This window comes from Mchenga conophoros, linkage group LG1 (assembly GCF_057382185.1).
Source record: "Mchenga conophoros isolate Kocher_MC1m ecotype Shallow Benthic linkage group LG1, M_conophoros_male_GT1.1, whole genome shotgun sequence".
NCBI lineage: Eukaryota > Metazoa > Chordata > Actinopteri > Cichliformes > Cichlidae > Mchenga > Mchenga conophoros.
In genome coordinates this window covers 15,708,851-15,732,307 of record NC_140526.1, presented here as the reverse complement: position 1 = coordinate 15,732,307, position 23,457 = coordinate 15,708,851, and the positions used below count along the sequence as shown (strand labels likewise).

Here is a 23,457-nt window from a genome sequence, read left to right as displayed (position 1 = left end):
TCGTTTGCAAAATATGGGGAATAATAGGCAGTGGACCACTGTGAAGGACATAAGGAGTCTATCTTCTAAAACCTACAAACATATATTTTTCCACCTACAGTTAAACCAATAGTTTTTACTTCATGTGATGTTCTTTAACATTAATTCATGTAATGTTATTTAAAACTGCTTCAGTGGATATACGCAAGAACATGACTGGTTACTGTGGTCATGGAAAACTCAGCTAAGAAGTACAACGAATTTTTATTTAACTGATATCTAAAAAAAAACTTAATAAATAATACAAAACTATAATAGCGATGCTGTGTATATCATTCACTGCTACACATTGTCAATAGTTTGTGTTTTTCTGTTTGTGTCCGTGTGGTTCCTCTAACCTAGTAAAGTTTTAAAAAAGTGCTATTTTCATCCCAGGTTCTGTTTTGACTCCAGTTTATTCCCACAGAGCGCTGCTTTATGTAGTAATTTTAATGAGATGACTAACTATTGTTAATTATTATTATTTATTTCTGTGGAATATCATCGTTTGTGTTTAGTTTACTATAATGTGCAAGCGTTTTTCTTCTGAAAAACTAAACATGTACTCTATTACCCATATTCCCTTGAGGCGTACTTGCGGCAGCTTTGCGACATTTCCAAACGATTTTCGCGGTTTACGGCTAGTTTACAACTTTGCTACCTCCATGGTGAGTGGAGCAAAATGTTCAACAAGAAACCCCGGAGAAACTTTCGGCAAAGAAAAGACTGCTCCAGCGAGGATGAGGACCAGCCAAAGAAGAGCGAAGAAGGAGAGGAAAACCCGGAGAAAACCGCTCCAGCTGTGGTAAATAAGCCCCTTAAAGCCGCGCAGAGCCGCGGCATCACTTGCAGCTCCAAGCGGGAAGCGACGCCTCCGAAGCCGGATTCCAGTGACGGAGAAGACGGGGAGAGCGTGGAAATGACAGAAGAAAGAGAAGAGAGAAAGAAAGACCAGGAGGGGACCAAAAAGAAAGAAACCTCTGTTTTGAGTTTCTCCGATGATAAGGAAGGTAAGTAAATGTAAACGAGGCGCTTTAAGGTAAATATCTTTGACTCCTCAGCTCACTGACAACTTTAGAGCAACGTTAGGAATTTGGAAATATTAATCTCCTGTTATCTGTTGGTAAAAGAGGTGAAGAACCTAAACCTCAAAGATACAGTGACAGTTCAGAGTTCCTAAATGATTTTATCCACTGTCAGTGCTTTCCCTGTCATCTGTCCACATCATCTGCCCAGATGCCTCTTGAACCCCATGTGTTTTACTTTATTGGACCCGAAGGTGACAATAGACACCATTTCCCACATATTGAGACAATGTCACACATTTTGTGTGGCTCTACTTTGCAAAAGTAAAAACATACGATTCCCCCCTAAAAACGTGTGACTTATGAAGAAAAGCTGATCTATGGGGGAATCCATATTGAAACCCAGTGAGGATTATCTAACAGAGCTGCAGCTGGAATACCCAACATTTAGTTTGTAGTGGTCTGATCATCCTAACAGAGGATGGCGGTTGGCGGTGATTGCCCAATGTAACGGCATATAATTCTGGTTTGTTTCACCTTCTCATAGCTGAGGAGTCTACGTTTAAATTGAAGAAGTCATCTGAGAAAACAGTTCTGTTCCAAATTAGGAAGAAGGAGGCTCCGCCTGCCAAGACCATCGTCAGCACAGGTAGGTCCATGATGGGAACAAGAACTCTTAGAAACAGATCTTGAATACAGTATATGTGCATTAAATACACTCACTGGACAGGTGTGATATGTGTATCCAAAAGAATGCATCCATTCCATAGGAGGTGATGAGTAGGGAAGTGACAGCAACAGATCCATGTGTTCACAGGTTTTTTCCTGGTTTAGTCTCTGCAGTTTAGAGATGATTTTGGTAGAGGCAATGAGGCTGTGATAACTTATTTGACAGAAATTGATGTGTTTTCAAATCCCTTTTGGTCATAAATAAACCAAAATGACTATTTTTCTAATCCTTTCTAATCTTAAGATTATACTGTTAAGGGTTTACATATATAGATTCTTTGCAATATCTAATGTATACCAGAACACATTTTTGGTGAGTAGACAGAATAAACATTTTTATGCCTTTTAGCTAAAATCAATGGCTTCCTGTTCTCTCTTCCACCTTCAGGGGCTGGTGGTGCTGTCTCATCATCTGCTTCACCCAGGCAAGATTATAGCAGTCAGGCGTCACCACATTCTGTGGATGATGACGACGAAGATGATGATGATGATGACAAGGATAATGGGAGCAATGATGACAGTGATAGCAATGAACGTGGAGTGGGATCTCCTTCAGCCAGCTCAGCCTCAGACTCTAGCAGTTCTTCTTATACGCCCGGTATGTTTTGTCAAAGAGAAGGACTCTCAGATTGTTAGGACTACATGATATGATTAAAATCATCAGTTGTTAATCTGGATTCATGGCTGTGTTTTTAAATTTCTTCTGCTTTGTTTGTGCCTGCAGTAAATATCCCCAATGCTAGAGAGATCGAGGCAGCCAAGAGACGGCGTCGTGCCAATCGAACCCAGAAAGAATTCATTCCCCTCAGTAGAGATGGCCAGAGTTCAGCTGGCAGCACACCAGATCACTACAGCAGGGAGGATGAAGATGACAGAGTCGATGATGATGATAATGAGCTGGATGATCATGAGAGGAGAATCGAGTTTGCCCCACGGATGAGGAGCATCAGGGAAAGAATTGCTGAGAAACTTGGTATGAGAGGGCGGGATACAGAAAAAATAGTATGAGGAGGTGAGAAAGAGAGAGAGAAATGGCAGGTGTAGAGAGAAGAAGAACGGTGGGGAAGCATGAAAATGTGAAAGCTGTTTAAGTTAAAAAAGAAAGGTGAAATTTGTCATAATAGGCCTGTCTGAATAGTTCGTATGGATTTTAACCAAACCGTGAATTTTAATTGTCCTATTCTGTGTGTTTTAGGAGAAAGTGATGGCAGTCGGTCAGGGACTGATGGGGAGGAGCAGGAACTCTGGGAAGAGACACAAATTGGGAAGGGAGTCAAAAGACGACCAGGGGAGCAGGTATGAGGGCCAATTAACATCTTGTTTTTGATTCTCATTATTCTGTTAGCACATATCTATAAATGCTGTTACTGTAAGTTATGCACCTGTTTTATACCTTTATGCGTGTCTTTTTGCATTGTTCTGCTGTCATTGCTTTTTGTCTTTTTATCCTCCTTTTATCCTGATATTTTTCATTAGAGCCCATCTGGCAGTGAGTCCAGCAGCTACAGCAGCAGTAGCATAAGCAGGCGAGATAGAGGAAGACAGAAGAAGAAATCTGCAGGAGTCAAAGTTCCAAAGATGCTTCCCCCTGTCACTGTCTCAACGGTCAAGAGAAGGATCGCTGGAAAGTTAGTTTGCTCTTTATTCCACACACTATAACGATTTAAAATATTAATGACAGAACAGATTAGGATTAAATGTTTAAATGATACACTGTACAGCAGTAGTAATTCCTATTAGCATGATTCCAGAGGCCAATAAACATTACATTTATACACTGTGCTTTTATTACTGCATGCTGCCAAAACATGCAACACACATTTCCCCCCATTGTACACTTAACTCCTCCACTTTGTAATATTTTTTTTCTTCCTAGACTTGATTCGTTGAAGGAGGTGTACAGAGCACGCCAGGCAGAGCTCAGAAGGATGGAGGGCGATGTTGAGGGTGCTAAAACCTCGTTGGAGAATCTGGAGGAAAGCTCCTCAGAGAAGCAGCTTAAGTTTTACAGGACCATGACGACTTATGCCCACAACATGGTGGAGTGTTTGCAGGAGAAGGTCAGAAAAGAAAAGTTAACATTTAAAGCAACAACTGAAAAAAAGAGTAGTTTATCTTTAAGCTTTAAATTGTTCTACTGTGTATTCATATGATATAAACCAGTACAGCATTATCTGGTTTTTTTTTCTCAATACTTGACTAAATTATCCCAGATAAATAATCCCACAATAATTTAGGTGACTCTCCTTTTATTTGCTGAAGGTTGTTGAGATAAACTCTCTGGAGCTGGAGTTGCACACTCTGCTGTCTGACCAGATGGAGGCGCTGTTGGCTCAGAGACGAGAGAAGATTAAGGAGCAGGCAGACCACCTGCAGCAGCTTAGCTGTGAGTGAAGTGTGTGTGTGTGTGTGTGTCTCTCCACGTATATTAAAACCTACTGTGCAGTGTGTCTCAGGATGTAATATTTAAATTAACTGTATGTAATTTGTAGATAACATAGCAGAGCAGAGTGCAAGTTCAGCCAATGGATCAGAAACTCAGTGGTGAGTGTAATGAAATACCTTTCAAGATTACATTTCCTGGTTTGCTTTGTTACTTTTCTAATTTATTCTGTTCATGTATTAGAAAAAGGAAGTATATGCATGCATTTGAGCAGGTACTCCATTCTAGTCTTGCACAGATATGGGTTTAATATTTGTCTCTGTGTTCCAGTGAGGTAAACGTCGGTGTTAAAACTGAGGAAGACTTTGATATGGCTGAAGACACACAACCTTCAGCAGAAGAGCAGGAGCAGCTGCAGAAGAACATAGGTGAGGCGTGGTTGTTCAGCTCTCTGTATGAGCATCAATTTGTAGGCGAAGGCTTTGCTAAAACGGTGTACCTTAAACACAGTGAAGTATAATACAATTAAATTCTGCAAGACTGCAATATAAATATTTTCTATTTATTACGGCAACTCTCTTCTCTCTTTGTGGCTTTCTCTTTTAGTTTCTAGGCTATAAACTTGAGAAAATCCTGATTTGCTTGATGCCTGTGTATTTATCTGTCTCTCTTTTCTTCCCCTTTCTGTGTCTGCTCCAGCTGACATACTGTTGAGGTCTAAGGCAGTATTTTCTGATGTCCAAGAAGACTTCTGCAGTGTTAAAAAGATTCTGTCTCGCTTTGAAGAATGGAGGGAATGCTACTCGGAGTCCTACCACAATGCTTATATCTCTCTGTGTCTGCCCAAGTTGCTGAACCCCATCATCAGGCATCAGCTGCTGGCGTGGAACCCTTTAAAAGTACTTGAACTTGTGTACGCATACAGAGGGTTTGAGGTTTTAGACATGGATTAACGCTACTCCCAGACTAAGACCTGCATTTAAAAAAAAAAAAAAGTTTGTGGTCCAGGACTAGGCTTAATCCATGTCTGGGGAATTGAACTGTAAACACAGCTGCCATTAGTTATGATGTTATAATATGCAGCAATAACCATAGATTTATTGTTGTGTCTCAGGATACCAGTGGAGACTTTGAAAACCTCCCATGGTTCACAGCAGTGGAGACCTTTTGTCATGGACATGGCCACGAAGAGCTGGAGCACACAGACAGACAGACGCTGTCCAGCGTCATAGAGAGGACCGTCGTACCCAAAATGACTGGTACTGTGGACTCAATGATCTGTGCTCCCCATAATTTAAGAAGCAAAAACATCCAAGTACAGGACTGCATAGGGGTCATTGCTTTTTCATTTTTAAACTAAAATCCATTTCATGATTTAATCTGAGGCAGTATTATCTGAGCATTTTTTTCTTTTACTTTGCTTTTTGGTTCAGCTTTTCAGGTGCTGTGGATAATCAAATCTAAATCATTTTTTAGGTCCAGAATGTATGAATCGTCTTAGGGATTTAGAATAGCTTTATGCAGCAAAATTAACAGTCCATACCAAATGAATTACCAAGTCACTCTGCCTATAACTAATATTTTACAGTGGTCTCCCTTGCCTGGTATAGTTATATTGGAACGAAGGTTTGCCTTGAATTCCTCTTAGCCTTTTATATTGATTGCTCTCTGCTGGTCTTTGAAAAATCCATATGCACATTATAATGACCTCAACTACAGACACGAGATGTGTCAAATACTGACCCTGCCTGTCTTTGTGTGTCTTTGTTTCCAGCTTATGTGGAGCTGGTGTGGGATCCCATGTCCCACCAACAGTCTGTCTGTCTGACTGATGTGTGCCACAGTCTGAAGGAGGACTATTCTGTCTTTGAAGGAGAGCATAGCAAGCCAGTCAAGGTAAAGCCAACACTTACACATTTTTCAAAACAAAACTCACCTTTGCTGTTGTCTTTTACCATTTAAAACGTGCCTATTATTTACTGGGTCGTACTTTCAGATACATATTTTGTGTATTTGTCTCCCACTCAGGCATTCACAGAGGCTTTGGTTCGCAGGCTGAGAAGCTGTGTAGATGAAGATGTCTTTATTCCCCTGTACCCCAAAAAGTGAGTTTCTGTTTGATGTGTTTAAAAATGAATATCAGGTGTTGAGTACAACACCTGCATTTTGTATCCTTTTGTTCCTTATTTGATACAAAGTATAGTACTTCCTTGTATTAAATAAGGAAATGTATCTAAAACTCTCTTCAGTCATTAGATAAAATTGTCAGATAATAGTCAGATATGGTCATTTAAACCTGTTGTATTTGCACTTTATTTATACTGTCTGATCTTCTATTCAGGTTTCTTGAAGAGGCGTCTTCACCTCAGCGTCACTTCAGAGATCAGCGGTTCTGGACAGCTGTAAAAGTACTGCTCAGACATTTGTGTTGTGTCAGATTTTGACTGTATTTTGAAACTTCTCAAGCTAATATCAATTGCATTGCTTTTCATTTAGCTCTTAGGCAATATGGGGAAGTGGGATTTACTGCTCCCCGAGTCTGTATTGAAGGAACTGATGCTGGACAAGCTGTTGAACCGATACCTCATGACCACACTGTGCAGTCACACGTTGTCCAACAATGCTGTTTATGCATGCAAAAAGGTATTTGAATGCATCACAGTTGTTGGTGTTCTACATATTAGTTTGACGTTGATAATGATGCTTTATCACTCCTCGCTCCCTCCTCAGATAGCAGATGGTTTACCCCCGTCTTGGTTTAAAGGGGAGAGCACCTGTTTGCCTCAGCTCCACAATTTCAGAAACCACATAGTTCAGAAAGTTCATGCCATCTGTAAACAGCAGCCTCCCACAGATCCCAACACCAGGTAATAAAGCATGTTTTTGTAGAAAACAGTAAGATAAGTCAACATCAAATAGATGCCCTTTTTAAATTAATTTTATATTGCTAGATTTTTTTTGTTTCACTTGATACACAAGCTATTGGAGACTTTCCTGCAGTGTGACAGCAATATTTCTATAAAGTCATTATCTTCATACGTTTGTGCAGATGTTCCCCACCCCCACCCAACAAATGTTGTAATCAGAATCATGTGTTTCTGCTATAGGGCTGCTGTGGTTGACCTACTAAAGGTTTTGAGTACAATCAGATGCCACGACTCCATCATGGCCATAGCAGAAAAATACCACTATGAAGATGCCATCTACTCTCATCAGCTGCTGAACCCAGAGACTGCATGGGTCTGAAAAAGATCAAGGGAAGACGGCTCAAACTGAAATACCAACCGCCTAATGTGAGGTGGCGTGTACAAAACTGTATGCTCCACCTTGACTGAAGCAATAGTTGAGATGAACACATGTTTGTAAAATAATTCACATTCCTACAATTTGGAATTGTGAATGTCGCTGTTTAAACAGGATAATTGGATTTTTTTTTTATGAATAAATGCCTTTTGTGATTGTTTGTTTAAACCTTTTGCCGTTTAAGGTGTTTGAAATCGCACAAACTTCTTTTCTCTTTAATCCCACTCCACATTAGATTTTTATCACTGACATCACTACACAAGCTACAGTCCTGTTGAGGTTTTCTTATTAAATTGTCCGGTTTCTTATGAACAGATGCTGACAAGACAGACATCTGAAGCAAGGACAGAAAGAAAGGAGATGAGCTTTGTCATCTCCTTTCCCCTGTCAGGGGTGTTTTTCTTTAGTTAATACCAATATCATCTGTCAGATCACATTAAATACAGTACGCAGCACTGAGCTCAGGTCTTGCTTAAATTAAAAAAAAAAAAAAAAGTTAACCACATGAGGTTTACTGCATGAAAACTTTGCTTTTCTAACAATCATAATACATCAGAATCACCTGCATTATTTCAGGTTTTTGAGGGATGTTTGTGTACTAGAAGACCGCTGTAATAAAACTGATCACTTTGTATGTAACTAAACCTCCAGATACACAAGAGAGACAGTGAACTTGTGTGGCAAAGATAGTCTAGAGAACTCTCCAAAGTGTGTTGGTATCAGTTCAGTTTTTTTAAAATCAGGATTCACTTGTGATTCCAGTCTCTGAAGTTAAATGTAATTTAGAAAATACTTAACTGCCCAAATAGGCATCTCAAGACATTTCACGATAGTTGCCAAGTGGCAGGACTTGCTCGTAGAAGAGCTCTTAAACTTTCTTGTACTACTAGTGCATACTCTACAATGTAAACTGACTTCACAGGAAATGCAGATGATGTTTCTGTGACGCATGAAAAAGATACAAGACTTGTAATTATTTGCGGAGTTGGCTTTATTTCTGAGCAAAGCACACCAAAACAACCCCAAAACAGCTTGCCACGTGCACATAACGCCCAAACATGAAAAACAAGTCTACGCTGACAAAAATCATCACTGCAGGTGAAACTAATCCAGTCAAAGGAGCAAGGAAAAGATGTTTACAAGCCCTGTTTGGTTTCATGGAGTAACTCATGCTGTTTGATGCACAGGCAGCTGGATTCATTATTCTGACAATGCTCAAAGGTAACCGTTTTGAAGGTGAACCCCTGGAAATTCAGGCTAAAAGGAACTAGCCTTTTAAAAAAATAAAACAAGCAATTAGTCCAACAAGCAAGGAAGATTTTATCTACAGTGACAGGCCAGGAAAGGCAGGCGTGTACATAAACACACAGCAGGTCTCTGTCCTCTACTATTGGCTTTACTTCACACAACCAGAGCAAAATATGTACAGCTATCATGTTAATGCTACTTAGTATTACTGCTGTACATATAAAGCTACTGTATGCTACAACGCTTAGAGTGCAGAAGTTGACTTTCCAAGAAAGAGGTGTTTCATGAAGTTCACAACAGCTGCAGTCCTTGAAAATCATTACAAATCTACTGCAAATAGTAATACTTTGTTTTAAACTGAAGGGAGCATGCAGTTTTTCCCCTTTCCTCGTGTCCAATTAGTCCCATTCTGTTTAAAGTGAATCCCAGTTGTGTGGCAACTTAAACAAGACTCTTTTTATTCCATTTGTTGCACATAGAAAATGTGTCTAACCAATTTCTCTTAGTCTGATTATAATTTAACATGCTTTCTTTACCATTTGTGTTTAAAGATGTGAAGTAAATCCGGTTCTTCCCAGAATTCCTTTTTCAAGTCGCCAGAAATTGTGTTAGTGGAGGACCATGTGAAACCCATTTGTTTTACTGCCCTTGGCTAGAAAACACTGCCACAGTTGTGCTTTTTTGTTTTGCAAGCAGAACTTTAATACATTCAAGCTGAAAAGAGACAGGCAAGTTTCTGACTAAGTGAAAAGAATAAATGTCAAAAATAACACTAGAAAAAAAACCCAAAAAACAATACCAGGACTTCATCTGAAACTCATCTGTCTTGTGATTAAACAGCTCTCTTCCAATGTTGGAAACTTTTTACTTCCTGTTATGCATATTAGTAAGTGCTCACAAAAACCTGGAGAACGGCAGCAGGGAGAGAACAAACTTTAGATGACAGAGAACTGGATGCCGTGCTTGTTGAGGCGGTCGACTAGTGTGGTCTTCGCAAACGCAGCTCCTGGAGTATATACTCCTCCCCTGGAGAATGTACAAAATTAACTGTATTAGACCAAGTCCCAGAAATGTCACCAAGTGAGATTCACTTATACATAAAACCACTACGCTTGTGCATTGACTAATATTGAATCATGACAGTGACTCAAATGGTGAAGCAATATATGACATTTTTCACATTCTCACGCACACATTTTGAACTTTGAAGCCGTTTTACACTAATACACACTCACATTTCACAGCAGCATTTAACAGCATGCAGACTTCCATCTGGTTTATGAGTAAATTCAGTCATCCATTTTATTTGGGAGTGAGTTTAAATTATTATTTACATAGACTGGTAAGATATACTTGATGTTTTGTCATGTGATAAAGGCAGAGTACATCCTGGAGAGATCGCCAGTCTATTGCAGGGCTATCACAGAGAGTGAGCAGCACAGTGATGCTGCACTGCTTCCTGTGCGAAGTTTGCATGTTCCCCATGTGCTCTAAATTGACCTTACATGTGAATATGACTATTAATGGTTGTCTGTCTCTCTTAGTTATCCTATGCCAGGTGGTATAGGCTTAAGCCCCTCCCTGTGACCCTGAATTTTATAAGCTGGAGAGGGAGGTTGGGTGGATGAATGTTGTGCTTTGTAATTGAGTGTGAAGTCACATCCAGGTCAGGCGGTAGATGTGGGGGAGTGTTGACTCACTTTTTAGGCAAGGCTGCAGCTTCGTTGAGAAGGGTTAGAGCAGCCTGAACCATGGCGATGGGCGTGGCCACGTATCCAGCCTCTGAATAACAGAAAGAAAAATTACTTGGATTAGACTTGGATTGCAAAGAAAGGCCAGGCTGGCTACCTGGGCTAATTTGTATTCCTTTCACTCCAGAGAAACGGTGCCATGTTTCCTGTTTTCAAGGACTTTTAAGAGTCTGCTGCATGGTGATTGCATCAAAGACAAAATCTTGTCTTTGATGACCCTTAATTTCAGATTACCTGGTCCTTGAACCCGTGTGCGGATTTTGGCGCTAGGTTTTTCTTGGGAGGTGTCCTGTTCCTCAGTGTAGCCCTCTCCATAGAAGGTGAACTGGAAGGATGAAGCCTCCATCTAAAACATGCCAGAAAACAGAACACCTTCTTTAGCAGACATAACCTTTTTTGTTCTGTTTTTATTTTCACATGGATTTAAGATTAACTGTAGACTGTTTGTGCTTTACCTGCTTCCTAGTTGGTCCAGCCTTCGAAAACATTCCAAAGGAGAAGAACTCCGGGTACTAAAGGCAAAGATTAAAAACAGATGAGTGTCACAGCATTTCCAAACACCCATGATGTATTTTATACTGTACAGTTACAGTCGACTGATATTATAAATGCAGTAAACCACATTTTGTGTTAGCTTACTTTGATGAGCAGATTCCGTCCAAAACTGAACTTGACCAAGAACAAGAACATCATGCCAGCAAACAACATTTTGATGATGTTTCCGATACCTCCTATTCCTGCATACGCGCCATACTGGACCTGCAGTTTATGATGAGAGGCAGTGAAATACAAGCGGCACAAATGTGAAAAAACAAAGTTGTTGTGTCCTGGACACCACGTCGTCACATGAGATTTTACAAGTGAATCAGCAGACATTTAACACAAGTACAATGTGTGTAAAGCGGTCCCCGGATGTTAAATTTAATAAAAAAAAAAAAAAGATATTAAAGAGAAACTAGCTAGTAAATAAATAAAAGACTGACCGGAGTGGCTTGACATTCCTCTGTCAGGAAGCGCTGAGTTCTCTTCACAACAGAGGGATCTGAGCCCATGAAGGGCACAGAGTACTGCTGGAGCTCATTACAGTAGAACAGCGCTCCCCTACAAATACAAGCATTTCAGGGATTACACAAAATTATGTGTGGGGCAAGGTGTAATACATGCATTTGTGCACTATGGGACTGTAGAATCTAACAGAAATGATCTTTCTGTTATATCAAACACACGCTCATATATGCATCTACACATCAGTTTACATCCTATCAGTGGGATCATCACATCTGTGTTATTAGCTGCTTGCATGCACACAGTGGCTCATAACTGCTGCCAGCTATGCTCTTGAAATGGGACAGGTAACAAATTAATACTGGTATATACTAATCAGTACCAAAGTATTGCTAATCCCTTATCCAAATGGTGTTGCTAAAGATTTATATGTAATGTTAATTCATTTAACATGGTTATGATATGGTTGAGCGATAACATTTAAAGATGCTGTGCGGCAGACAGAAGTATTTAGTATCCTCTGTGAAAAAATGTAGTTGCACACAATAAATGTAGAAACGCCCCAAGTACTGCATTTTTTTAATATCTGAACATGGATGCTGTACTGGCATCTTCCATGCAGCCTCATACCTCCACATGAAGCCATCTCAGCCTCAAGTCAAGGTAACACATACTGCTGAATAGTATCAGCTTCGGAGTACTGATAAGTACTGGTATTGACATAAGAATGAATAAAATTCTAACAACCATCCTTCATACTGTCTCCAGACTGTTTTTTTTTATGTTCATCCACTGCAATATTTACTCTGAGGCAGGCAATTTGATGCAAATCAAAAAAATACTTTAAATTAGCTTTGTGTACCTGCGTTTAAGCTTTGTGCCAACCGTGGGGAGAGGTTTGTGATTAAACTTTCTCCTAAGATTCTGAAGCTTCTGGCTGTCAGCAAATCCATAGATGGCTGACTGCCATGTGCCATCATGGATACACCCACCCTGTCAGAAGAAAACAGAAACACGCGCACACACACACGTGAAATAAGAAAATATGGAGACCATACGTAAGAATTACTGAGCACAAGTACAGAAGAACGTGTGTAATGAAGCTTAAACAACAAGCTGGTTCACAGATTCATACCTCAGCTCCTGCACTGACAGTCAGGAAGCTCTCCACGGCAGTCAGTGTGCCTGTGGATAAACAAATACACAAGTTTATATCATTAAATCATTAACTCCATAGCCCTGTCAAAGAGAGCTTAAATTTGAATAATATTGTGTATATGAACATGTATACTGAATGTGTAGACTGTGTCACTATTTGCATACCCTTGAACTGGTCTCTGGTGTAGAGGACCCCCATGTCTGCAGGAATGGAGTCAAATCCACAGCTCCCAATGATGTACACACCTTTTTCAGCTGCCTGGCTGCTGTAGTTCAATTGCATGCCCTCCAGAAACTAGATAACAGCAGAAAGAAACTCAAGTTAAGGCGCACGCAGACACGCGCACGCATGCACATGCACGCACGCACAAAAAGTCTTACATTTCTACGATTTTTTTTAAAAACCTTTTTGCATTTTCTTAATTAAAGCATGAACAAGACAATTTGCCAAAAACACCTAAATATACTGTCACTGGAGGAAAGATTTTTTTATTTTTACAAATGCAAAAAACACCATGTTCTCAATTCTTAAGGAGGGTTATATTTCATGTAGCTTTCATGCAACCTTTTGGAAATGATAAATAGTCAGGGAATACACATAAACCTAATAAAAACTAAATTCGGATCACCAAAGCGTCTGCATCTGTGTTGCAGTAGGACTTATTGCGTCACACATGAGCACCTGACAGTAAGGCAGCTGTTGCTGTCATGGGACCCAGTGAGAAATAATTTTGTCTAACTAGCTGCAGCATCAAACTCAGCACATCTCCCATTTATTTCTAAACAAGAGCTGAATGTTAGCTTTGTGCACAGTAGATGTGGGAATCACCATACATCCCACGATACGATATTATCACAATACTTAACGCACGATACAATATTATTGCAATTTTATTTTTTTATTATTATTATTATTTAATATATTATATTATTATTATTTATTTATGAAAACTATGCAGCCCATTCAGCAACTGAAGAATTTGAAAGTAAATTAAAACAAAATATAATTTTACATTAAATAAAAAAGTTTTAAACTTAATTAAAATAAAACATGTCTTAATTTAAAATAAGTAAACTGTCATGTTTATTGCTGCCAAAAAAAAGTTAAACACATTTGGACAGTGAAGGAATGTCAGGATTCTTGCTCAGAAAAAGGATCAACATGCTCTGAAGTCAGAGCACAAAAACCTTTTTTGTAACAAAATATCGATTTCTGCTGTCCCTGTATCGATACATTATTAGCAAACAAAATATCACGATACTACACAGTATCGATTTTTTCCCCCACCCCTAGTGCACAGTTCTAAATCATGTTTACCAGTGTGTGTGTGTGTCTGTGTTTTCCTCAAGCCAACATCAAACCCGAGGAAACCTTCATACATTACAGTACAAACCTGAGGCTCCCCACTGATGTCAATATGGTGTGCTCCATTTTCCACGCAGGCTTTGACCACTGGCTCCCCATAGAATCTGTACTATAAACACAGACAGAAACTAATTGAATTACTTAATTTTCACAATTTTAAAAATTGGCCATTTTCCCCACTGCGAAATCCTTGTGCTACACAGGTGAAAATCCATCTTCTCCAACACACATCACGTAGCATTTGCTCTCAGGTACCAGTGTCTTTGCTCCCCTTAATTGTTCAACATGAAACGATCCCTCCCTGGCTTTCCACACAAAAACAATTTGCAGCAAATCCTGTTGAACGTGTTCACTTCGTTGCCAGGTGTTAACACACTGGTTTATTTTAGATACGCAAGCAAAACCTAATATAAAAACAACAGGCTTCTGTGTCTGAGTTTGAAGAAAGCTGGCAGGGTGCTGCTGTGCATTACAATTGTGGTTACTGTAGTCGAAGAATTTGATTAAATAATACAAACAAACCTGAATGATGCACAGGATGCAATTCAGTGGTGCTGGAAACCCACTCTTCATTCCAACTTTAACATAATGCTAGCTATTGTGTGCTACACGTCAGTAGCCTTCATTGTGTGAATGTAAGCTGAAGTGAACGCTGCTCTGAGTGAGTGAGTGAGTGAGTGAGTGAGTGAGTGAGTGTGTGTGTGAGAGAGAGAGAAAGAAAGACAGAGATTCAAAGAAGGAGAAAGAGAAAGAGATGGGGGTGATAACTTATTCTTATGCCAAAGCAGGATGCCATCACACTAATCTTGGCAGTTTGTGTGAGAGAAAACTAGTTTATACTCATGACATGGAGCAAGTAATAATACACAAACACAAGCTTCTGTGGAACTGTCAACTTACAGGCCCGACGCAGTTGAGAACAATCACAGCCTGTTTGCACATGGCTGCAAGGGAGTCTGGTTCCCCGACATCTGCGACGATGATGTCCACCTCCGCCCTCAGCTCAGGCTTACCTACACACACACAAAGTCACATAAGTAACAGCATTTTCATTCGTTTCATATAAACCAATGAAAGTCCAGTGAACTGGACTTTCATTGGTTTATATGGAAGTCCAATGAATATGTCTGGCAGCATATTCACAGGCAGTGCTATTACACCCCAGCTATCACACTACTATCCGAGCAAATATGCAAAGTCGGTCACTTATTTTTGTCTGTGTAAACATTTTCTGTCATACTGTTAAAATTACAAGGAGCTATGATGATTGTTTCAAACTGGATGAAATGAGGGACTGCATAAAGGTCCAGAACATGAACTGTGTTAACTGGGAATCAGGAAAAAGCTACTCTAGTAAAGTCTATGAATAAAAACATGAACTTGTAAATGATTATAACAGGTAAAAAAAATGAAGCCAGCCTCCTAAAGGAATATTAAAAGTTTTGCCCTGATGAGATTAGCCTAGTTTAGTCAAATGAATATAAAAAGCCCCAAGTCATTTTACAGTCTGACAGAAGAGCAAATGGTCACAGACACACATCTGTGGAGAATGAAGATGAAAAATATTACTTATGTGTAAAATATACTGTTTTGTTATTCCTGAGTTTGAGTTTTAACCAATAGACGTGCAAATGTGTGAGAACTCTGTACAGCATTCGAGTGAAAACGAGGACAACATAGTGTAAAAGAATGCAGATGCTGCACAGGCTGGAAGAAATATCTTGAATAACTAAGACATTAAACAGCATGAGTAATTTTAAAATGTGCCACTGTAACTATAGAAAGCCTCTAGAAGACAAACAAACACATAAGCCATCTTCAGTGCTCACTGAGAGGCTGGACTAGAGTGCTGTCATGGACGGGGATAGTACAGCGAACTGGTATGTTCCATCAGCTGTTGCACACTCCCTGAAGAGAAAGCCGAAGAGGATTGGACAATAGAATAACAATCTAATCCTTTGGAAACTTGAATCACTATAACAACAACAGAATAGCTCCCTGATCTTCAGCTAGTGATGGACTCAATTATCCATGTTTAGCGTGTTGCATAGATACAAATCATCAACCTGGAAACTTACTGCCATTCTAAATATGTTTAGTATATATCTGTTATTCCACACCACATTTTTGAATATATTCCTGTGAATAGTATTTCTATTTCTGCTCTGTGACTGCAGCAGCAATGGCAGAATTCCACGTGCTATTGATTATTTGACATATAAACTGATGATATTTTACTTGGATTTTCTGTTTGGGAAAATAAGACATTCTGTTAGATAAGAAAATAATCATGCGATGCATTCCTAGTTTCTTCCTCTGAAGGAATTAAACTGCACTATTTTGTTTGAAATGTTAATTAAAATAATGTTTATTTAGTTGATCAAGCAATAAGAGGCTGAGATAAGAACAATTTACAGCTTACTGTTTCAACAACTGGCAAAACTACTTCATAAACACTTTCATTTGATTATTTGCAAGTTGATTTAAGCATGTAACAAAATATAGTCATAGATTTTGAATTTTAACAGAGTAACGTATCTTATCTATAGTAGAAGAAGAATTAAGGATTAACCTTTGGTTGCAACATCAGCTTTACTGTACTTTGAGTTGAGGGTCAAAGTCACAGCAAATTCAATGTAACCCTGGCAATGTAACCATGTTTTAAGAAAACAATAACTGTAGCCCTGCATTTTTTTATTATTATTTTTAAATTGCAAACAACACAAACAACCCTTTGTGAAGACATCCCAGCGTCAATAAGCATATGCGCTCATTTCTCCTCCTCAGGCTTCTTGCGGTAACAAATTGAAGTAGTGCATGCATTTCATCTATATCTTTATTTTATTATGTAAACAGTCTGTAAGTACGGATTTGTGTTTTTTCCAGTTTTAATTTTCATTTCATTTAATTAAAATGTTTAAGTCAACAAGAATACCCTTATTTTAGTGACTATTTGCTTGTATATGCACAGCTTATGGGATCAATCGGATACATACTGAGTGCTCCGGCGGCCTGCTCCAGAACTTTTTCCAGCTTCTGTTTGCTCCTACCGGCCACGGCCCACTTCAAGCTCCCCTTTGGACCCTCGGACGCCGTCCGGGCTACCTCTTCCACCACAAACTGGCCCGTGAACCCGGAGGCTCCGAAGATAACCAGATGGTACGGCCTGCTTGAAGATGTTTCTACACGCGCCATAGTGACAGCAGACAAGCTCGCACAGACACCTGCAGCCCTTGCACCAGGATCCTGGATCCAGTCTGACAGCCTGGCAGACTGCGTGCGTTTTTACGGCGCTCCTTGGTCTACTTCCGTAGCAGGATAATATGCTAATATGCTAGTAGATATTGACAGCAGTGGGAGTTTTTAGCTGTTTAAACAATTTCTTCCAAAGGAACTGGAGTTATTATATTATATTTAGGACAAAATTCTATGTATTGTTTAGTTTTCTGCGAAATATGTGTAACTTATATTGATTTAGTCCTGTTTTTGAAAGTGTTTCTACGCTAGCCATATTAGGCCGACTACTTCCGCGAGTGTTCTGATTGGCCTACGCAGTAGTCGCCTGTCAGTGACGAAAGCAGCTGCGTCTTTAACACCACGAGTGTTGCAAAAACAAGGCACGCAGGGTTAGGTCAGGATGCGGTGGGCTCAATGTCACAGAGTTTTTCCAGCGAGCAGATAGACGAGAGTAAACGTTAAAGTCTGGATGTCTTCAGATTTGAAGCAACTGCTGGATAATCTGCAGTGAGGTATGCTCGCGTTTTTCACTATTACATAACCATTTGATATGATAGCTTTAAGAGAGGTAGCTAGCGCACTGCTAGCCTCTCGGCTAACAACTTTAGGTTTTAAAAATGTCTCTCGGGTTCAGGTTGTTTTGCGCCCTTTTGACAATTAAACAATATGTGTGAGCTCCACTGTAAACTCTACTGTGATGTTGATAAGGTTAAGTAATAGTCAGCACGTGTGCTTGCTTATGAAAACCCACCCACGTGCTATCAGATGGGATTGTTCTGACAAGGGTGCACCGGTGTTTGCCAGTGCAATCGTGAAATTGTCTATGCTAGCGGTCGATTATTTTATTATACACTCTTGAAATTGGTTATTTGACCACCAAGCTGAGCAAGAGTAGGTAAAAGAAGAATGTGTGAGAAATGACATTTAGTCTTACAACGTATTCGTGTTTGTACGTATGTTTTTTGTTTTCTTCTCCCCTTATTGTCTCATCTTCCCTAAACTTAATATCAATTTCCATAGTTATGTTTCTGACAAAGCTCTAACGGTCTACCAAACCTCCCACCGGTCTCTCACCCACGCCCCAGTGTATTTGCCTTCAGGAAATCTAATCCTTGTTCTCCAGCGTCTTTGAGAGGTTCCCCTCATAGGCACCAAATCCGACTTTTTTCCAAATGTTACACTTTTTCCCTCCGCTTTGAAAACTTCTCAGTTCCTTCATCCCTGTGGGGTTAAGAGCCTGAGTGTTCACACCTTGGAAACGTCTGGCATCGATTACTGCAACTCATTACTTTGGTTTTCCTCTGAAGTCCATCCATGCCATTCCCTTTCCTGTCTGAAAATGCACCTGTTTAAACGAGCATATTTACTCTTAATGTCTTCCACCTTTTTATATGTTAACTTGTTTTATTGATTTGATATTTTCTTTTTTTTATACTTATGTGTTTAACTCTTCTGCATAAGGTGACCTTGAGTGTGCCCTAAAATCAAATGTGTTATTGCCTTTAATAATATTTCATGTCATTATAGTTATTGTGATTCTTCTTTTCTCCTTCTGTGCTGTAGCCTCTCATAAAGGTCATCCACCATGTCCACCCAGATTTGCAGAGTGGTGGAGCTACTGCTCCGCTCTGCTTGCTGCCATACTGTCAGAGGTCAATCTTGTTTGAGCAAGGCAGTGTGGACCCCTGTGGGTCCCTCTAGCCTCTGTGCCTCTGGTGTGTCTGTGCTTCAAAGGAGGGCCTACAGTCTGGACTCCCTGTCTTTGGGTCCTGGTCGGCCCTCACTTGGTCCAAACTCTCAACAGCCCCATTCAGAAAGGACGTCCCCTTCTTCTGCACTCGCACACAGGAACCTGTCTGCTGTAGCTGTACAGGTAGATAATTTATTTCGGCTCTGATTGAAGACGATAGCCGTATACTGCATTTATATTGGTTGTAATTGTATGTTTCACTTTCATACTTGTATCTATTATACTTATATGTAGCATTGTAGTCTATGATCAACTTTATTTTTTTACTGCTATTATCTGACAGTATCTGCATTCCTGTAGGTACAATACAATCTGCACAAAATCAGCATATTTTGCTGGATTTGAGGTTGTTGTAGCTTTTTAAGGCTACTTGATCCACTCAATGTGTACAAAAAAGTATGCGTTCCTGGAAAATGCATGCATACATCAGTTGCTTTTTGTTTTGTTTTTTTTCATAAAATAATGAAAAACAACTCAGCCCTGAAAACAACTCAAGTTTTTTAGTATAACTTGAGCTCTTTATACTGACAGTGCTGTTCACCCACTGTGTGCATTTGTGTGTTCTTACAGGGCCAGTGTCGTCCTCTGTGCCAGTATGATTTCCTGGACCTTGGGGAGGTAGAGGAGAATGTACGACGGGCTCAGGGCTGCAAAAAAATCAGACACTTCATAGTGGACCCGGACCTGGCTAATCTGGTAGCACAGCATCTAGGACCTGATCTACAAGATGCTAAAACTGTTATCTTTGAATGTAATCCAGGTATGGGTTTATCTCTACAGTGTTGTGCAGCATTCTTCCATCTCTGCACAGATGATGACGACAAACTTAGTGTTTTTTGTTTGTTTGTTTTTGTAATTTTTTAAACACATTGATATATTCAAATGTTATACTTTCTTATTATTGATGCATTTGTGCTTGTCTTTTTCAGGTCCTGGGGTATTGACTAGGACTCTGTTAAATGCTGGAGCTCAGAGAGTTGTTGCTCTTGAAGGTGATAGGTCTTTTCTACATGACCTGCAGGTAACTTTAACATCTCCATCTCATAATACTGGTTTTTGTATCTTTACAAAGTCCCTTGTATTAACCTAAAAATTGTAAAGTGTCATATGTCAACAGTTAATATTTCTCGTTGATGTATAATCCACACAAATAAATGTTCCCCTTTCTAGGAGCTAGAAGGCCGGCTTGATGGTCAGCTGGAAGTAGTTCACTGTGACTACTTTAAACTAGACCCCATTGGTCTTGGCAATGTGAAACCCCCAGCTATGTTCACCGATAAACTCTTCACTGACCTGGGAATCTCAGAATCTGCTTGGACTGATGGTGAGGAAAAACATAAAGGATTTTTATCCCTCCCCCTCTCACTGCAAACTACTTACTTTTGTGCTCAATAGTGCCTTGAATCCTAATTGGAGCAGACAAAATTTAAAAATTTCATAACAGGAACTTTTTCAGTCTTGAAATATATATTTTTAAAAAAGGAATAAGCTCATACTTTGTTTACAGCTTTTAACACATTTTACAGCATTGCGTGAGTTTTGTACCAGCCCATTAAAGTGTGTCTTTTGGTAAAATGCCTTTGTCTAGACATCCCAGTGAAGGTGGTGGGTATCCTGCCGCAGCGTAATGAGCGTGGCATGCTGCTGAAGATGGTTTATGCTTTGTTTGAGCGGCTGTCTGTCTACAGATATGGAAGAATAGAGCTCAACCTCTTCGTAAGCGAGAAGGAATACCTGGTAATTGAACAACAGTATTTTAAGCTATGTAGAAATGACTGTTAGAGTACAAATTAGCCTGTATTTTTGTGTTAATTGGATGGATGATGTAGATTAAACATATTCTTGTACTTCCTGATGTTTTTCAGGGGCAGCTTTAAGCTAAGTTGCATATGTACTAGTCTTCCCTGCATTATCATATTTATGCTGATAACACAACCTGTAGTTGCGACGAGTGTCTGCTCACTCATTAATCATTAATCTGACTTTCTTTAATCCTTGTGTAAAATATCCAACAACGGTTATCTCTCCATCAGAAACTGGTGGCGCGCCCTGGTGAAATGATGTACTACAGAGCCTTTGGCGTCCTCTGGCAGATGGCCTGTGAGATTGAGCTACTGCATAAGGTACAGTATGAGGCAGAGCACTTTCTGTTAATGCAGTTGGGCAAAAACCAGTGATTTAAACAGATGTTTTATAGAAATGTTTGTTATTTTTGTCTCTGTGTAGGTGCCGTGGGAGTCATTTGTGGTGTCATCAAAGCAAGGCGTACCTAGCTCTAAAGGCAAGGTAAGGAAGGGAATAGGCTCAATAACTGTAATTGGGTAACCTTGATTGTATTTTATATTTATGGTAAATGGCCTGTATTTGTATAGCCCTTTAATTAGTTCCTATGGACCCCAAAGTGCTTTACACTACATTCAGTCATCCATCCATTCACACACTGGTGATGGCAAGCTACATTGTAGCCACAGCTGCCCTGGGGCGCACTGACATTTCCCCTCGTCCTCTCCTCAGCTTCCAAATGATCACCTGTGCCTGGTGCGCCTGCGCCCACGGGCAGATCTGTTCTCTGCAGGACTGACTCCCTCCAACGCATCAACTCTACTGATGATGATCAAACAGTGTCTGGCAAAGAGGAAGGTCAAGCTCATTGACAGGCTCAAGTAAGCAGTGCACACACTGAATTGTCTAGATTAAATAGCCAAAATATTGCACGTATTAGAGATGTGCTCTTACTGTAACAACTGTACACACACCAGTTTAACACCGGTCTAGTTACTTTGGAAAAAAAACCCTACATTTCCACATATTTGAGAGCTTTTGTTTTTTTGTTTGTTTTTTTTGTTGTTGCCAACGTTCTTTCCAATTCAACAAAACAAGCCTTTGTGCTATTAATAACATAAACCAAAGTGTACTGATTATTTGATTATTCCAGGGTGGATGCTCTTACCTTAGAAAAGTACCATAATTTAATCCAGAGATATCCGTTTCTGCAGAATCTTTGTCAAAGTCTTAAATGTCTTTGAAAGTTTCAAATATTTGGGCAGTTCCAGGATTTATAAGCTACACAGGATGGTTTTTGTCTTGAGAGGGGAAACATTTAGGACAGTTTGAGCAAGTATTATCTGTGCAGTCTCTTCAACTGTAATACACCATGCCTTTAGTGCTTCTTACAGAAGTTAGGACCATTTCCATTTAAAGAAAACAACAGTGGACAGAATCTGTTAGTTGCCAATCATTGGTGAGTGGTTTTAAGCTTCTTTTGCTATTCCTTACTGTGTCTCTTATTTTTTTGTTTTCTAGTCTCTGGTCACCAGACAGTGGCAGTAAACTGTTATCAGAGATGGGCATGTCGGAGGACATACTGACAGGCCACGTTTTTCCAGAGGAGTATCTTAGACTGTTCCAGCTGATGGACAAGAGCCAGGAATTCACACAGAGCTGGCTTTACGAAGAAATCTTGGAGAACACACAGAGGGAGGGTTGGGGCTAAAACCTAGACAAACAGACCATATATGTATAGATTTACAGTGTGCATACAAACACGTGTGCTATACTGATTATGTAATATAGATGATGATAATAATATAATATGTGGCAGAACTTGGAGATGCAGTTGTGATGTTATCACAGTTGTATTTGTTACTGAAATGATTTAAACGTGACTGTGACAAACTCCACAAACTTCAGGGCCGCAGAGGAAGGACGTCAAATGTTTCGATAAAGTGAGATTCTCAAGAGGGGCGATTTCAGAGAAACGCACTTAAATATGACACTTGGTCTTTAGCAATGAGAGAAGGGGGAAAATGCTACTGTAATTAAAGTAAAAAAAACGGTCTTAACAGTTACGTTTCTGCGTTATCACCAGAATCTCTGTTAACACCCAAATGGGTTCGTTCAAAAGAGGATACAAAATTTCTTAATTTTGCATGTGCTGTAATCGACGACTAGTACCGCTGCAGTTTTACTGAACAAAACCCCCAAGGTTTTGATACATAATCAAGGAGTGCTGAGTGGCGTCTGTCTTGTATATTTTTGTGTAATCAGTTGCAAGTCCATAAGCTAAAATGTGTGTAATGCCATGTTTTCAGGACTGTGTGAGCTGTGAATGTGATGATTTCTAAACTGATCATTAAATCAGAATTTTCACATGTGGAGGAAAAAAAAATAGCTTAAGTGTTGTTTTATTTTTGGACCAGTGTAGATGCTTTGGACTGACTAAATTAATTACTTTGCTATCCTGATCATTGAAAACCTGTTGATTTTAGTTTTGTTTATACAATAATGTGCTAATACCTCATACAAGTGTCTGGTTTTATGTAATACATCTGTAGCAAAAAAATGAAATAAATAATTTTACAGTATTTTTTTTTTCCCCAACTGATGAGCATGAATTGAAGCTAAAATTGTTTTGTTTTTTGTTTTTTATGGCAAAAAGCGTCAGTCTTTGTGCACATACTTTTTCATCTATCACAATAACATAA

At 39.5% G+C, this 23,457-nt stretch overlaps 3 protein-coding genes across 3 annotated transcripts; 2 read left to right on the top strand and 1 right to left on the bottom strand.

Annotated features, from left to right (window-relative positions):
• The first annotated feature begins 616 nt into the window (after nt 1-616).
• On the top strand, nt 617-9,502 carry gcfc2 (GC-rich sequence DNA-binding factor 2). The gene is made up of 18 exons (XM_085267587.1): nt 617-1,028; nt 1,591-1,692; nt 2,161-2,370; nt 2,497-2,745; nt 2,968-3,068; nt 3,249-3,400; nt 3,649-3,832; nt 4,035-4,158; nt 4,265-4,316; nt 4,486-4,583; nt 4,855-5,054; nt 5,270-5,414; nt 5,930-6,051; nt 6,184-6,260; nt 6,497-6,563; nt 6,652-6,798; nt 6,886-7,022; nt 7,263-9,502. Exons 1-18 carry the CDS (start codon nt 701-703, stop codon nt 7,399-7,401), a joined length of 2,634 nt encoding a protein of 877 aa, XP_085123713.1. The 5' UTR covers nt 617-700; the 3' UTR covers nt 7,402-9,502.
• LOC146583125 (saccharopine dehydrogenase-like oxidoreductase) lies at nt 8,432-17,486 on the bottom strand. The gene is made up of 12 exons (XM_085267609.1): nt 16,983-17,486; nt 14,887-14,999; nt 14,015-14,095; nt 12,786-12,915; nt 12,598-12,647; nt 12,325-12,455; nt 11,441-11,558; nt 11,097-11,216; nt 10,913-10,969; nt 10,692-10,803; nt 10,407-10,488; nt 8,432-9,732 (listed from the first exon to the last, which is right to left on the bottom strand). Exons 1-12 carry the CDS (start codon nt 17,179-17,181, stop codon nt 9,642-9,644), a joined length of 1,284 nt encoding a protein of 427 aa, XP_085123735.1. The 5' UTR covers nt 17,182-17,486; the 3' UTR covers nt 8,432-9,641.
• A 73-nt stretch (nt 17,487-17,559) lies between these two features.
• tfb2m (transcription factor B2, mitochondrial) lies at nt 17,560-23,337 on the top strand. Its single transcript, XM_085267602.1, has 10 exons — nt 17,560-17,735; nt 18,787-19,096; nt 19,544-19,733; nt 19,903-19,994; nt 20,144-20,297; nt 20,562-20,710; nt 21,007-21,096; nt 21,200-21,259; nt 21,488-21,636; nt 22,277-23,337. The coding sequence occupies exons 2-10, from the start codon at nt 18,809-18,811 to the stop codon at nt 22,464-22,466; spliced, it is 1,362 nt and encodes a 453-aa protein (XP_085123728.1). The 5' UTR covers nt 17,560-17,735; nt 18,787-18,808; the 3' UTR covers nt 22,467-23,337.
• Nucleotides 23,338-23,457: the final 120 nt, after the last annotated feature.